At 41.1% G+C, this 15,956-nt stretch overlaps 1 protein-coding gene and 1 pseudogene across 5 annotated transcripts in view; one reads left to right on the plus strand and one right to left on the minus strand.

The window, feature by feature from the left end:
- The first annotated feature begins 216 nt into the window (after nt 1–216).
- LOC102853403 (chromosome unknown open reading frame, human C11orf30) overlaps nt 217–15,956 on the plus strand; it is a 98,245-nt gene continuing 82,505 nt past the window's right edge. For 3 of the 5 annotated variants that reach the window (XM_006882866.1, XM_006882867.1, XM_006882868.1), the window contains exon 1: nt 3,160–3,261. In XM_006882866.1, coding sequence (XP_006882928.1) covers nt 3,192–3,261 — 70 coding nt within the window. In that variant the 5' untranslated portion in view covers nt 3,160–3,191. Of the gene's footprint in view, nt 321–3,152; nt 3,262–15,956 lie in introns of those variants that run through there. The other 2 variants (XM_006882869.1, XM_006882870.1) reach the window with 2 other exon arrangements.
- Nucleotides 8,556–8,935, minus strand: LOC102874382 (annotated as a pseudogene).

The raw sequence follows: 15,956 nt of genomic DNA on the forward strand, positions 1-15,956 counted from the left end.
GCGTGAGTCAGCCAACCCTCAGCCAAAGAGGAGCGAGTTTGGGGTCGGACCACAACTCCCAGCATCCCTTGCGACGACTCTCTTTTCCTTTCATAACCCAGAGGAAAAGAGGGACTGGGAGAATGGGGCCTTCTGGTGTGTATTCTCCGAAAGGCGGGAAAGGCGAACTACACTTCCCGACCGGCAGCGCGCTGCTGCGCCTGCGCCCTGATACCTGTCGCCATCTTGCCCCTTCAGAGGTACCGCAAACAAACCCAATTCCTGGTGTCCCCTAGTTTTGGCGGAGGAGCATTTTAGATGAGCCCCGAAAGGCCGGGCAGGTAGGTGATTCTCAGGCAGGGTCCTGGGAAAAGCTGGCAGGCTAGCCAGGCTAGAGAAGTGCTGGACCAAAGCATTCGGTATCCGGCTTGGGGCTCTCTGCCCCATCCCCCGTTGTCTTCTAACGGGATCGCGGGGCTCCCCCAGATGGGATAGCGGGGTCTTTAGCAAGCTTGGTGCTCGAGTCCCCGGGGTCGAGCTCTGGAAGCCTCCGGGTGAGTCTCGGGTCATCTGGCGGGGTGTCCGCGCGCCTAATCTCTCTCCGTTGTCCTTTCCGCTGAGGAGGGAGCGACGCACGGACGCCAGCCGGGGCCGCTGACACTGGCTGCTGGACCCGAGGGTCTTGGGTCGTGGGCTTGACATTGGAGCAGGCGCTGAGAGGCACCGGTTCGGAGGGTGGACGAGCGGCTCTTGTTGTGGTGCTGTGAGAAGAGAGTGCGTGTTCAGGGAGGGGGCGGGGCGGCTGCCTCCTTGACATTTGAGTGGGAGAAGGAATACGCAGGATCCCGGTTCCCTGTGTGGGCTTGGGCAACTGCTGCCCTGGCTTCCTAAGCAGTGTGGCCCCGCGGTGGGGTCTGCTGGCGGGGACGCGTAGGGATGCCGTGACGTGTGCCGGCCGCTCAGCGATCCAGCGGGGGGGGGGGGGAGGGACTGGCTCTTGGAGGGAGCTGATTCCTTTGGCTCGGCCCCTTCTTCCTCTTACCCACTCCTTTTTTTTATGTCATCTTGCCGACTGGGGCGCGCAGTCTAGTTCAGGCTCTGAGTTGGTTTTGAGCTGAGAGAACTATGGGAAGCAAGGGGGAGGGGGCTCAACTCTGAGCGAAGAGTTGAAGTTAGCAGCCCCAGCGCCTGGAACGAGATACAGCAAGTTATTTCAGTTCTGTGCCTGACTCCCACACCGCACGGCGGGCGAGTCCATTCATTCATTCATTTCACACAATGTTGCAACCATTTCTATTTAAGAAATTTTATTTATTTATTTATCTATCTATCTATCTATTTATTTATTTATTTATTTATTTATTTTTGGTGGGTTTACATGAACGTTAGCTGTATGTATGTAGCATGTCAGACTGCCTGGAGAGTGCTGGTTTCTGGTCTTTCTAACCCACCAATCGACGCTGTAGGAGAAAGTTGGGCAGTCTCTTGTTAAGATTACAGCCTTAGAAAGCTGATGAAAGATTGCTATGAGTTTGAACGGACGCCAGAGCAGTATTTGAGTTTCTGACTGTTAGAGCTGATGTGTCCGAGTTCCTAGTCTGTTCATTTATTCGTTCATTGCTGTCAAGTCAGAACAGTCCCATAGCTGACCCTCCAGGTGATTTTCAGAGGCTATAAGGAGAGGGAGGGTGGAGGGACAGCGCAAGAGAGGAGGACACTAGAGATGCATTGATTCAGTAACTGGGGTTATGGGAGTCCGTGTGTCTGAGACAATGAGATTGGAAGAGGATAGAGCAGGTTATCGGGCTGTTTGTTATACATAGGTCTCTGTAAGACTCAAGCAACTCGATGAATCATAACATAAATCAGATGGACGGAGATTGCCCATCTTTCTCCTGCAGAATGGCTGGTGGACTCAAGCCACTTGCCTTTGGGTTGGCAGCTCCTTAGTCACTAGGCCATCAGAGTTCCCTTGTGTTTCTGTGCCTTAATACAGTTTCTGGAAATTAGGTAGATGACCAATCCCATTTGTAGTGAAGTTTGACATATCTACTTAGCAAAGTGAGCTCAGGGTCATTTGTTCTTAGGAATCTGGAGACAGCTAACTTCAAAACGTGTTGTCACTGTACTATTAACCATAAGTCCAAGGAGGCTCTGACAGTTCCTGTGCACCATCAAAGTCCTAAGAAAAAAGATGGATAATCTCCTCCCTTTAAGATTTAAACTCTCAAAAACCTGGTGGAGGGTGGTTGTGAGTCAGATCGACTTGATAGCAACACATTTGGTTTTGATTTACTGTTAGCTAAGCAAGTTTTGTTGAAGTGCTAATGCATTATCTTTTTATCTGTAAACCAGAGAGTTCCGAGCATGAAATCAGCCCCTGAATACCAATAATAAACTTATGGCAAATTGAATGTTTTATGACTACAAGGTCCAAATTTATATATTTCATTGTTAAGATCTGAAGAGAATTCTTTATTAAATTCCATCTAGTCAAGTGATGATCTAAAAGCTATACTTTATCTCAGGTAATACATAAGTAAAGAAACAGACCTGGAGAAATCCATTTGTTTAATGTAGTAATTAATTTCCATTGATTGAAACCTACTCATAACTGACCCTCTATTGGGTTTCTGAGGCTGTAAATCACCCAGAGAAAACATTGCTCATCTTTCGCCCACAGAGTTGTCGGTGGAATAGAATTTCCAGAGATGCATGACCTTTGGGTTAGTAGCACAACTCTCTACTGACTGTTACCAGAGCTCCTTATAACCCAGATAATAGCATCTGTTTATTTAACTACAGCCTAGCCGCTGCTCTTTAAGCCTCTTAGCAAACTGGATAACATTATCTCTATTTTACAAATATGGAAAACTTAAACTCAGAATGTATAGAGTCCCCATGATCTAACAGCCTGTAAGTAGAAATGTTAGAAATTGAACCCAGTAATAGTGTTTGACTCGGAAGCCTGTGCTTTCCCCACTGTTTTGGACTTTCATAATATGTTCTCAAATGACTGACTTTTCATTTGACAGAAGTTAGGAAATGTGGTGTTAAAATATGATAGTGAATTATTTTTTTTATTTTACTTCTTTAGCCTTTGGAACTCAAGGTGAGTGATCTTTTGACTGTCCCTTAGTAATTTGATTCCTCCCCCACCCCCCCTTTTGCAGAGAAGACAAGCTCTTTGGGGCTACCAAAAGGAAGCAGCAATGCCTGTTGTATGGCCAACCCTTTTGGATCTCAGCAGGGATGAATGTAAAAGGATTCTCCGAAAATTGGGTATGGTTGCAATTTTTGATGTTTTATACCTGGCTGTGATACTTCTCCCATTCTGCTTTGAGTTGTAACTATTTGCAAAGATGTTATATCTTGTTCTAGTCAGAAATTCCTTGAAGGCAGTTGCTGTTGAATTGGAACCATCTTATACCTGACTCTCCAGTGGGTTTCTGAGGCTGGAAATCACACAAGAGGCGATTGCCCATCTTTCACCCGCAGAGCTGCTGGTGTATTTGACCTGTTGGAGAGTAGCAGGCTTTGAGTTAGCAGTGTAACTGCCTACTGATTACTACACTAGAGCTCCCTTGTTCCTGTCTTTTTCCTTTTGCCTAGCATACTTTATACATGGCGGGTGCATGACTTAGAGTAGTAAAAAAGAAAAAAAAAAGCAGCTAAGAGTATTGAGGAGTACCAGGCTATTTACATGCAACATCTCCTTTACTCCTCATTCAAACCTAAAAGATAGGCACTTCTCCCAACCCCTCCTCTGTTCCCATCTTACAAATGAGAAAACTTAGAGCTTAGGGTAAAGCTGATAGTAAGTACCGGTGAGAATTTGAATACAGGGAGCAAAATTGCAGTCTCATTTTTGTCTAGTCTTGATGGCCATAATGATCATACTGTAGTATTCGTTTATGAATGAATTCTATACTATTTCAGAATTCTAACTTAAGATATGCTGATTTTCCCAAATTTTATATTACTATCAGTAATAATCTTTCAATCTTTTCTCTATTATAATATTGCTTATTGGCCTAGTGGAGAGGGTTTTTGTTTTCCTGATGTTGAAATGTAATCCATATTGAAGGCTGTAGTCATTGCTCCTCTATTGTGAATGTCTCCTCACTTGTAACAAACAAGGTTGTGTCATCTGTATAACTTAGGTTGTTGATGAGTCTTCCTCCTATCCTGAAGCTGAGGGAGGCTTAATACAAGCTGAAGGTCACCTTGTGACACTGGGGCATTCCTTAGGAGTCAACATTGTTCTTAGTTTTTATCAAATGAATCCCTCCCTCTTGAGATTAACTTTATGTTATGAGGAACTTGGCCTCATCTGTAAAAGATTTCACCATTATCCTTTGTTTTGTACTTCCTTGTGATTCTATATAAATACTCAGAGAAGCATGGCTCGAGGTCTTCAGTCGAGAACTGCTGACCCCCTGTTTTACGCTCTCTGCTCTATCTCATTCCTGGCTGTTTGTCTCTTTATTATAAAATTATTCTATTCTTTGGGACCCTCGGTCTGCAACATGAAGCCATATTGTTGTTGTTGTTGTTATGTGCCGTTGAGTCGTTTGCGGCTCATAGCGACCCTATGTACAACAGCCCTAAACTCGGCTCTGTCCTGTGCCAAAAGCACTATCTCCGATACACCCATCCTGATTACCCCAGTCACTGAATCAATCCACCTCATAGAGGGCCTTCCCTTCCTGTGCGGTCCCTCCACCCTACCAAGCATGATATCCCTCTCCAAGGACCTGTCCCTCCTTGCAACATGTCCAAAGTATGTTAGACGGAGCCTCAGAATCCTTGCCTCCAGGGAGCTGCCAAGTTTAACCCTTTCCAGGATGAATCTGTTTGTTTTCCTAGCAGTCCATGGTACCCTCAATACTCTTCTCCAGCACCACAGCTCAAAGACATCAATTATCCTTCTTATCCTTCTTAGTCACTGTCCAACTCTCTGATGCATAACAAGTGATAGCAAAGACCATGGCTGGTATCAGATGCACCTCAATCTCCAGAGAGACACCATTGCTCTTCAGTACTTTGGAGATGTCCATAACAGCAGACTTTCCCATGGCAGTGTGCCTTTTAATTTCCTGGCTACTGGTACCGAGAGTGTTGACTGTGAAGCCAAGCAAACTAAAGCTGTGAACAATCTCAATCTCTTCACCATCCATTCTGGTGCTGCCAATTGGCCCAGTGGTGAGAATCTTTGTCTTCTTGACATTGAGCCTCAATCCATATTGGAGGCTGCAGTCCTTGACCCTCTGCAGCAAGTGCTTCAGGTCCTCTTCAGTTTTAGCAAGCAGGGTTGTGTCATTTGCATAACGCAGACCTTTACAATATTGTGAGTGACAGGATAATATCTATACACGTACAAGGAAGGCCAGTGAATACCACTATCATTCAGATATATGCACCAACAACCAGGGCCAAGGAAGAGGAAATATAGAAGATTTTTACCAACTTTTACAGTCGGAGATCAATTGAACATGCAATCAAGATGCATTGATAATACTGGGTGACTGGAATGCAAAAGTTGGGAACAAAGAAGAAGATTCAGTAGTTGGAAAACATGGACTCAGTGACAGAAATGGAATTGGAGAGAGCATGATTGAATTTTGCACAATCAATGACTTATTCATTGCAAATATGTTTTTTAAGAGACATAAACGCAGGTTATATACATGGATTTCACCTGATGGTATGCCTAGGAAACAGATAGATTACATCTGTGCAAAGAACCGCTGGAGAAGCTCAATATCAGCTGTGAAAACTAGGCCAGGAGCTGATACAGACCAACTACTCATATGCAAGTTCAAGCTGAAGCTAAAGAAAATTAAACCAAGTCCACGGGAACCAAAATATGACTTTGAGTCTATCCCACCTGAATTTCAGAACCATCTCAGGAACAGGTTTGAGGCCTTGAACACTAATGAGCAAAGACCAAATGAGTTGTGGGAGGATATCAAGGGGTATCATCCAGGAAGAGTGCAAATGGTCCTGAAGCCATAGCTTGTCTAATTATTTACTCAGCATACAGATTGATTGAATAAGTACTGAGAAAGGATACATTAAGAAAACAAAAATCCTTACCACTGGGCCAATAGGCAAAAATTATGATAGATGGAGAAAAGGTAAAAATTTATCTTTCTTGATAAATGATAGGTGTTGACAATCAATACCCAGCAGATAGCAGTCAAGAGAACAGATGTATAGCATTGGAAAAGTCTGTTGTCAAGGGATCTTGCCAAAGTCTTAAAGAGCAGTGATGACAGTTTAAATATTAAAAGTGCTCCTGATTCAAGTCACAGTCTTTCCAGTCACCTACTATGCAACTAACAGCTGTACAATGAGTAAGGAAGACAGGAGAAGAATCAGTGCTTTGGAGTGGTGATGTTGGACAAGAGTGCTGAATATCCCATGGACTGCCAAAAGAATAAAAAGATTTCTCTTGGAGAAAGTACAGCCAGAGTGCTCCTTGGAGGCAAGGATAATGAACTTTCATCTCACACACTCTGAACATGTTAAGAGAGGCAGTTCTGTGGAAAAGGACATCTTGCTTGAAAACTTCCCGAGTGTCAGCAAAGGATAGGAAGACACTCAGTGAGATGGATTGATACAGTGTCTGTAGCATTGGGTTCAATTATGTTGGGGATGATAAGGATGTTGCAGTGTAGGACAGGGTTTAGATCTGTTGTCAGAGGGTGGCTGTTAGTCCTAGTTAATTTAACAACATTAGTAATAAAACATACTTTATTCTTGTCATTACTCACTTGTGGTTTTTTCCCCTTCAGGACAGCATTTTTCCAATCAATTCTTAAACTCTTAATTCTAGTCCATTGTATGTATTGAATTAACTTCTCTCGCTCTATCTAAACCAAAACCGAAATCCATTACCATTAAATGAGTCTAAGACATAACAACCCTTTAGTGCAAAGTAGAACTGCCTCATAGAGTTTCCAAGTCTGTACTCTATAACTGTTGTGGCTTTCTCCCCTACAGAGGCTGGTGGATTAGAAACTATGACCTTTAGGTTAGCAAACCAAGCACCTAACCACTGTGCATCTTGAATGAAGGGCTTCCCTGTGCATCTTGAATGGTGCTATATTTATATATTGTTTTTGGGAAATTAAAGAGTTACACAAATCATTTTTTGTCCTCTGTAGTTTAAGAAAGTCTGTTTTAGACTGTAAATTCCAAGAAGGACCTTGCTTGTCTTATTCACCACTGTTTCCTTGATTTAGCATGCAGTAGGTGTTGAGTAAATGGATAATTTTTAAATGGGTATTAAATGTTTTGGCAGTGGCTTTGAATTGCTTAGATATCTATGGTTTGAAAGGATGCCAAAGTAAAAAAGATATAGGTCTTGAAGTCAGACAAGCCGAGAGTCTTAGTCCTGTGACCTGTGTGACCAAAAGTGAATTATTTAATCTCTTTAAATTTGTTAACTCTTTTGAAAAGAAGTATAATAAGAACTGCTTCATTAATTTATTCCATGAATTAACGTTATTTTTTTAAATTGTGATTTTAATCAAAGTTTACAGAAAGGTTGGGTTTTCATTCTTTTATTATTGCACATTTTCTTTCCTCCTTCCATCTCCTTCCCCCACTCCACTTTGCAGTGCACCTTTTATTCCAGATTGTTGTCATACCTATAATGCCTAATCATACATTCCTTTAGATTGTTGACATACATAAAATACCTAATCATGCATTCCTTTCAGTTTTCCCCTTCATCTGTTCCAATGTAGTGTTCATTATGTATCCAGTTTTCCCTATTCTCCTCACATCCCCATGTCAGTCCTGTTTTATAACAGCTGTGTTATTCAGTGTTTGTCTCTTTGTGACAGAGATATTTTACTCAGCATTTTGTCTTCCAGGCTTTTCCGTATTATGTAGTGTTTTGCAGTGCTGCATAATACTCCTTTGTGTGAATGTACCACAGTGTTTCTATTCATTTGTTTGTTAATGGGCAGTTGGGCTGTTTCCATCTCTTTGTTATTGTAAATAACACTGCAGTGAACATGAATGTGCATACATTTTTTTGAGTCAGGGCTCTGGTTTCTTTAGAGTATATTCCTAGTAGTTGAATTACTGAGTCAAATGGTATATCCATTTCCAACTTTTTGAGAAAGCACCAGACTGCCTTCTACAGTTGTACCATTTTATGTTCCGACCAGCAGTGAATAAGAGTTCTAATCTCTCTACAACCTTGCCAGCATTTTTTGTTTGCTACTCTACTGAACTTTGCTATTGTTGCTGGGGGTGAAATGATATCTCATAACTGTTTTGATTTGCATCTCTCTGTTAGTTTAGGGGATTAACTATGTTTAAAGGACTATCAGTGTCTGACATTAGTCAACCACTGTCAAGCGATTCCAGCCCATAATGACCTTCTGAGTTTCCAAGGCTATAAATCCTCATAGGATGAAACAACTCATCTTTCTCCCACAGAACACCTGGTCTTCAAACTGGTAATCTTTAACCTTTTGGTTGTCTCAATGCTGCCAGTATTCCTGCCATTAGAATGTAGTGGGTTTTTTACGAAAAGAACAAATCATATAATTTTATTATGTACAGAAGTGACCTTTTTTATTTAAAGCTTTCTGACTTTGTGCTTGTGCCTTCAGTACTTTCACAGTTTTCTGCTCCTCATAAGGAAAGCTTGCTTGATCCTGTCATGGACACACTTAGCACACTTGGAACATGATTTTTTGTTTTTTTGACATCCTCATGAAAACTTTAGCACTTGCCCCTCTTAGTCAGCCTGGGAACAATCCACACCCATTTAGTCAGCCTGCGAACAATCCACACACAGATTTTGGTGCTTTCCCAACCTTCTTGATATAAAGGTAAACAATTCTATTACCAGGGGTTCAGGACAGGCTAGTTTTGTTAGAAGCTGTGTTGTACAGTACAACCTACGACGGTGGGTCATACATGGGACCATTTTGAATGCCTCTGCACAGCATCTTTGTAAGAGGAAGAATGTCATGTTTTAAAGTTATGATGGCACTTATGACATAGTCTGTAGCCATAGTCTCTGGTGGTTTCAATCTATCAGTGCTAGCTTGGAACAATCCCTTTCAGTCAGCCTCAGAAGAGTCTGAGTTGGAACCAACTGCAATGACTGTTTAAAATATTTTTAAATCATACACCTTCAAACATAATTTGCAATTAAACTTTTTCCTCAAAAGATGTTTTACTGGAAATTCTTTGTGTAAGTTAGAATCATAGCAGTTTTGGTCCTGCTTAACATTTTGGGATTTTTGATTAGTTAATTTTTTATAGTGTTTTCACCTTGTATCCAAAATCTAAATATTAATGTGGGAATTATTTTCTACAGTTATGTACAATTGTTAGAACTCAGTTGTCAATTACACATTCGGATCCATTGTATTATTTCATAGCTGAAATAATTGCAGAGGGGGTAGTTTGAAATATAGCCGATTGGATTTGGGTTTCTGGCCTTAAATTAAGGAGCAGTGGTTAAATATAAATGTGGATAATCTTTAAGTCTACATATACCCCTGGTTTTAGTTGGAGATGTGTGCTAAAGACTTCTTGGTAGAAGGTAGGAGGGAGCCTGTGTGTTTTGTTTTTTGTTTTCTCCTTAAAAAAAAGGCACCCTACAAGGAAATGTCACCTTCAGTGACCTTTCACTTTAGGAGGTGGGCTTCAAAAGTGATTTACTGAAAGACTTCCTCACCCACTGACACATTATCATAACAATGACACCTTTGAATTGCCTCCAACCCTAGCTCTAGATCCAAAGTTTAAAAAAGGTAGGCATTTAAGAATTGTTTATAGTATTTTAAGGATTAGTTTTTTTTCCCTAAATATAGGTACTCGTCATTTTTAAAATGTATGCTAAAAATGTAAATTTTATTTAATTAAGGATAAAGAAAAAGAGGCATATAATTTCTTTATGATATTCTGCATGTACCAGTAATGCTTGTTCCCCATTCTTATGACCATTGGTGAGCTGTAACTCTTACTTGGGGCTTTATGGACTGCTATCTAAAAGTGGAGCGGCATCCACTTCCAAAATTGGCTTGCCTCCGGAAACACTATGTACAAACAGTGCTCAGGCTGTTCGTTCATAGGGTCGCTATGAGTCGTCTACGACTTGACGGCATTAAACAACAACAACAACATCTAAAACTTACTTAAATGCAATAGGTTAAAGGCTTTTTGAAAATGACTTTGCAGGTCTTATTTTCTGGAATGTTTGTGTGTTTATTGTTTCATTATCTTACGTGTCTTTGCCAATCAAAATAAAATTCATTGCCATCGAGTTGATTCTGCTTCATAGTGACACTCCTATGAGAGTAGAAGTGCCTCCTAGGGTTTCCAAAGATGTGAATCTTGTTGAAATCTAGCTGCAGTATCTTTCTCTCATGGTACCCGGTGGTACCATGACCTAACTGCTGTCCTTTTCGTTAATAGCTGAGCCCTTAACCACTGTGCCATCATGATTTCTTTATGTCATTATAGTTAACTCTGCATTGGTATAGCAATTGGTACAAGCAGTTGTGAACTAAGTTTAAGATATGTCATGATCTTAGGATACCCATCAAAGTGGACATCACTAAATGTGAAGGAGCTTGGGAAGCTAATAAGGGTTATTTTACTGTAAGTACATTTCTTGGTAAGGTAGTGTGTTTTGGATTGTGTAACTGATGTATTTTAGTCCCATATGTATTTTTTCCCCTTTGCTTGGTTTCACAATTAACACTATAGACACCAGCTTGCTTGATTCCACAATCACCACCAGTAGTCAAGAAATCAAAAGGCAATAGTGCAACAGTGAGTGAATGGAAAGCCAAAATCTCTGTAAATGTTCATTAAAATTAATAAAATAAAAAGGAAACAAACAAAAAAAGAAATGCCGGGGGAAAAAATCAAAAGGCAAATTGCATTGGGAAAGTCTGTTGTCAGGGACCTCTCTAGAGGTTGAAGAGCAACAATGTCATTCTGAAGACTAAGGTGCTTCTGCTCCAGGCCACAGTCTTCGCAATTACTTGCTATGCATCAGAGAGCTGGACAATAACTAAGGATGATCGAAGGGTCAATACTTTTGAATTGTGGTGCTGGAGAAGAGTGTTAAATGTACCGTGGGCTACCTGGAGAACAAACAGATCTGTCCTGGAGAGGATAAAACCAGTTTGCTCCCTGGAGGCAAGAGTTTTGAAACTCAGTCTCACAGACCTTGGGTACATACTCAGGAGGGACCAGTCCTTGATACTTGGAAGGGTGATGGGACGGAAGGGTGATGGGACGAGAGGAAGACTCAAGATAAAATGAATTGACTCAGACTGGAACAATGGTATTAGGTCTATTGGAGATGATGAGATTGATGCAGGATGGGGCAGCTTTCAGAGCTAATGTACATAGGGTCGCTATGAGTCACAGGTGACTCAATGGGAAATAACAATAACTGTTAGATTAGAATGTTAGAGATACTGGTCAGATTTCTCTAGTTAATTGTATTTTTTTTTCTTTTGTTTAATACGTCAACCGCCAAATCAGATCTGACTGGTACAGGAGGAGATTGTCCCTCCTTCTCCAGCAGAGCATCTGGTGGATTTGAACAGCATGCCTCTGGGATTGCAGCGCAGCTTCTTACCCCTAGGCCACCAGAGCTCCCTATAAATAGTGTCTTGATTGTCATAAACTCCACAGACCAAATGGCCTTTTACTTTAAATGATTTCCTTTCCATGACCTCCCCACATCTTTTAATGGCATCATTCTCTTAAACACCTTGCAAATGGCAAAACGTGACTCTTTCTTGTGCAATTCCTTTTACCTTATATTATTTTGTCTTATTAGATAGACACAGGGATGACTGAAAAAGGATCAGTGGCTCTGAATTGTGGTGTTAGTGAAAAGTATTGAATATTCCATAAACTATAAAAACAGCAAACAAATCTGTGTTGGAGAAAGTGCAACCAGAGTGCTCATTAGAGGCAAGGATGGTGAAACTTACTTTGGGCACGTTGTCAGAAGGATTAACAGACATCATAGGGAAAGGTAATGTAGGTCAGCGAAAGAGTGGAGCATTCTCAATAAGATGGATCCACACAGTAACTGAAGTAATGAACTTGAGCGATGATGGTGGAGATTGTCATAGTGATGAGTGCTGGATAGGGCAAGTTTTTATCTTGTTCATAGGGTCGTAGTGAGTCATAGTCAACTTGATGACACCAAACAACAACAGCAGTGTCAGTTTGAAGAGTAAGTGAGGTGCTCCTGATTCAGACCATGGTCTTTTCAGTCACTTGCTGTGCATCTGAAAGCTGGACAATGAATAAAAATGACAAAAGAAGAATTGATGCCTTTGAGCTACGGTATTAGAGAAGAGTACTGAATATTTCATGGATTGCAAAAGAACAAGTAGATAAATCTTAGAGAAAGTGCAGCAAATGTGGTTGTTGGAGACAGAGGTGACAAAGCTGCTTTTGTCTCACATATTTTGAGCATGTTGCCAAGGAGAGGCTATTGCTTGGAGAAGGGCATCTTCTTGGAACTTTAGAAGGAAACAAAAGAGAGGAAAACCCTCAACCAGATGGACAGACACAGTCACTGCAGCAATGGGCTCCAGTGTGTCAGAAATTATAAGGATGGCACAGGATAGCATAGGGTCCAACAGCAACATCACATAGAAGCTTTTTTAGACTGGAATTAATTTGTCTAAGCCGAAACTAAATTTTTATTTCAATCTTTTCCTTTAGTCTTACAAAGAGAACTCTGGTGGCATAGTCTATAGGGGGTTGTCTTGCCAACCTAAAGGCTGTAGCTCTCCACTGGTTCAAATCTACCTTTAGCTCTCTCTGTCAGAGAAAGATAGGCAGTCTCCTCTCTTGTGATATAACTTTAGAAACTCACTGGAAAGTCAGCTAGGAGTTCCTTCTAACTCAATGGTAATGAGTTTTTGTTAATTCGCTTACATGTGTAAGCCAATCTTTTATATTGTTGTTGTTGTTGTTGTTGTTATGTGCTGTCAAGTCACTTGTGACTCATAGCGACCCTATGGACAACAGCCCTAAACTCTGCTCTGTCCTGTGCCAATCGCACTGTCTCTGACACTCCCATCCCAATTACACAGTCACTGAATCAATCCACCTCATAGAGGGCCTTCCCCTCTTGCGCTGTCCCTCCACCCTCCCAAGCATGATGTCCTTCTCTAAGGACCAGTCTCTTCTTACAACATGTCCAAAGTATGTTAGATGGAGCCTCAGAATCCTTGCCTCCAAAGAGCCACCTGGTTTAACCCTTCCCAGGATGAATCTGTTTGTTTTCCTAGCAGTCCATGGTACTCTCAATACTCTTCTCCAGCACCACAGCTCAAAGGCATCAATTCTCCTGTCCTCCTTGGTCATTGTCCAACTCTCTGATGCATAACAAGTGATTGCAAAGACCATGGCCTGTATCAGACGCACGTTAGTCTCCAGAGAGACACCATTGCTCTTCAGTACTTTGGAGATGTCCCTAACAGCAGACTTTCCCATGGCAATGTGCCTTTTAATTTCCTGGCTACTGGTGCCGAGAGTATTGACTGTGGAGCCAAGGAAACTAAAGCTGTGAACAATCTCAATCTCTTCACCATCTATCCTGATGCTGCCAATTGGCCCAGTGGTGAAAATCTTTGTCTTCTTGACATTGAGCCTCAATCCATAATGGAGGCTACAGTCCTTGATTAGTTATTTATTATTTATTTCTTAGGTTCTTTATTGAATTTTAATCACCTTGAGGATAGGAACTTAGTTTTGTTGATAGAAATACTGTCTGTGGTGCCTTGTGCTAGAAATACTCAACTGATAATTTGACCTTACCTAGTGATTAAATATAGACTTATTTATACTTCCAGTGCAAAACGCTCAAACATAGTCACTGCTTCTTACCGAGGGTTGAATGTCTATATGAAATATTATATATTCCTACGTCTCTATCCCTTTGAACATTTGCATCTGTCCCCTGCCTGCCTGGAGCATAGTCTTTGTAATTAAAGCTTATGTTTCCACACAGATTTATTTCTCCTTGATTTCTTGTGACTGAATTGTAATTATTTGATTACTTGTTGGATTATAATTCCATTTTAGAGATCAATCTTTGAGGGCAGAATTTATCAAGTTGTCTGGCTTAGATAGTAGAAGCTCAATACTGATTTATTCAATATATTCCATAAATGGGGTATAAATGTTTTGAGTGTAGTGAATTCTTAGTTGGTTATCTTCTGGGGTCCTGAAAAGCAGAACTATATGTCCTCTAGAACAGTTTCTTTCACTATTCCAGAATAATAGAACTTTGTACTTAAATAGATTACACATGAAACAGCTAGGTAGTATCTAACACAAATTGAAAGTGCAAACGTTTATATATAGGATTGTTCACTTGAAACAGCTATTTGTTTGGTTTAGTAAGCTCACTCCTCCTGTAAAACTTGCTTTTGGCAGGAAGAACCATGAATAATAGGAACTGAATGATGTTACTGTTTTTTTATTTGTGTAGTACCCAGCGTGCATGTATCCATTATTTGTCTAATGTGTATTGAATGTCTTTTGTATATTAGGCATAGACAAATAACAAATACTCAAAGAAACTTGAACTGAATGTCCAGTAAACTATAGGCTAGACATTTATTTCCCATCATTTTATTTTGCCTCAGATAAAATGATCCCATAGTGTTAATGTTTCAAGCAATAAAGATTTTGTTTTTTCTCATACTTCTATAGATTATGGTTTTGCCTGAGCTCTCACATATGATTGTCTGTAGCTAATGGCTTTGACAGGGACTAAATTTAACTACAATCACTGGGTTTTCCGCTGTATTTCAACCTGGTATCTTCACAACTTAATGATCTCAAAATTCCAAAAGAGCCAAGGCACTAGTGCAAGTGCTTGGCAGCCTTCTGTTTATATTATGTAGCCATTAAACCTATTGTGTATTGTTAGATTTTTCTATGTAAACATTTTATATCCTAGTCCATTGGCCAAAGCAAGTCAAACAAATCCACAGTTGGTGTCAGAGGGAACTACCAAAATATACACAAGATCACAACAAAATGTGCCTAACTCTGGTCACGGGAATCCCAGAACACTTGATTGTGTTCATGAAAAACCTATACTTGGACCAAGAGGCAGTCTTCAGAACAGAGCAAGGAAATACTGCATAATCAGGAAAGGATGCATCTTATCTCCATACCTTTTCAATCTATATGCAGAATTGATCATGAGATGGAAGGGGGAGCTCTATGAGCAAGAATGTGGCACTGGGATTGGAGGAAGACTCTTCAGCAACATGTGTTATGTAGATGACACAACTTTGCATGCCAAAAGCTGAGGAGGAACTGAGGCATTTGCTACTGTAGGTCAAGTACTGAAGCCTTCCATACGGATTGAGCTCAACATTAGCATAACAGAGATTCTCATCATTAAGCTGATTGGCAGCATTGTGATAGATAATGAAGAGATTGAAATTATTAACAGCTTTAGTTTGCTTGGCTGCACAGTCAACACTCTTGGTATCAGGACCTAGGATATCAGAAGATGAATTACATTGGGAAAATCTGCTGTCAGGAACCTCATAAGAGTACTGAAGAGCAAGGATGTCAGTCTGGAGACTAAGGTGCACCTGATCGTGGCCATTGTTGTTGTTGTTGTTATGTGCCGTCTAGTCGTTTGAGACTCATAGCGACCCTATGCACAACAGCCCTAAACCCTGCTCTATCCTGCCCCAACCGCACCGCCTCTGACACACCCATCCGATTACCCCAGTCATCTAATCAATCCATCTCATAGAGAGTCTTCCCCTCCTGCGCTGTCCCTCCACCCTCCCAGGCATGATGTCCCTCTCCAAGGACCCGTCCCTCCTGGCAACATATCCAAAGTATGTCAGACGAAGCCCCAGAATCCTTGCCTCCAAGGAGTAGCTTGGTTTAATCCTCTCCAAGATGAATCTGTTTGTTTT

The sequence above is a fragment of the Elephantulus edwardii genome, unplaced genomic scaffold (assembly GCF_000299155.1).
Source record: "Elephantulus edwardii isolate Elephantulus edwardi_28Jun2011 unplaced genomic scaffold, EleEdw1.0 scaffold00025, whole genome shotgun sequence".
In the NCBI taxonomy this organism is placed as follows: Eukaryota; Metazoa; Chordata; class Mammalia; order Macroscelidea; family Macroscelididae; genus Elephantulus; species Elephantulus edwardii.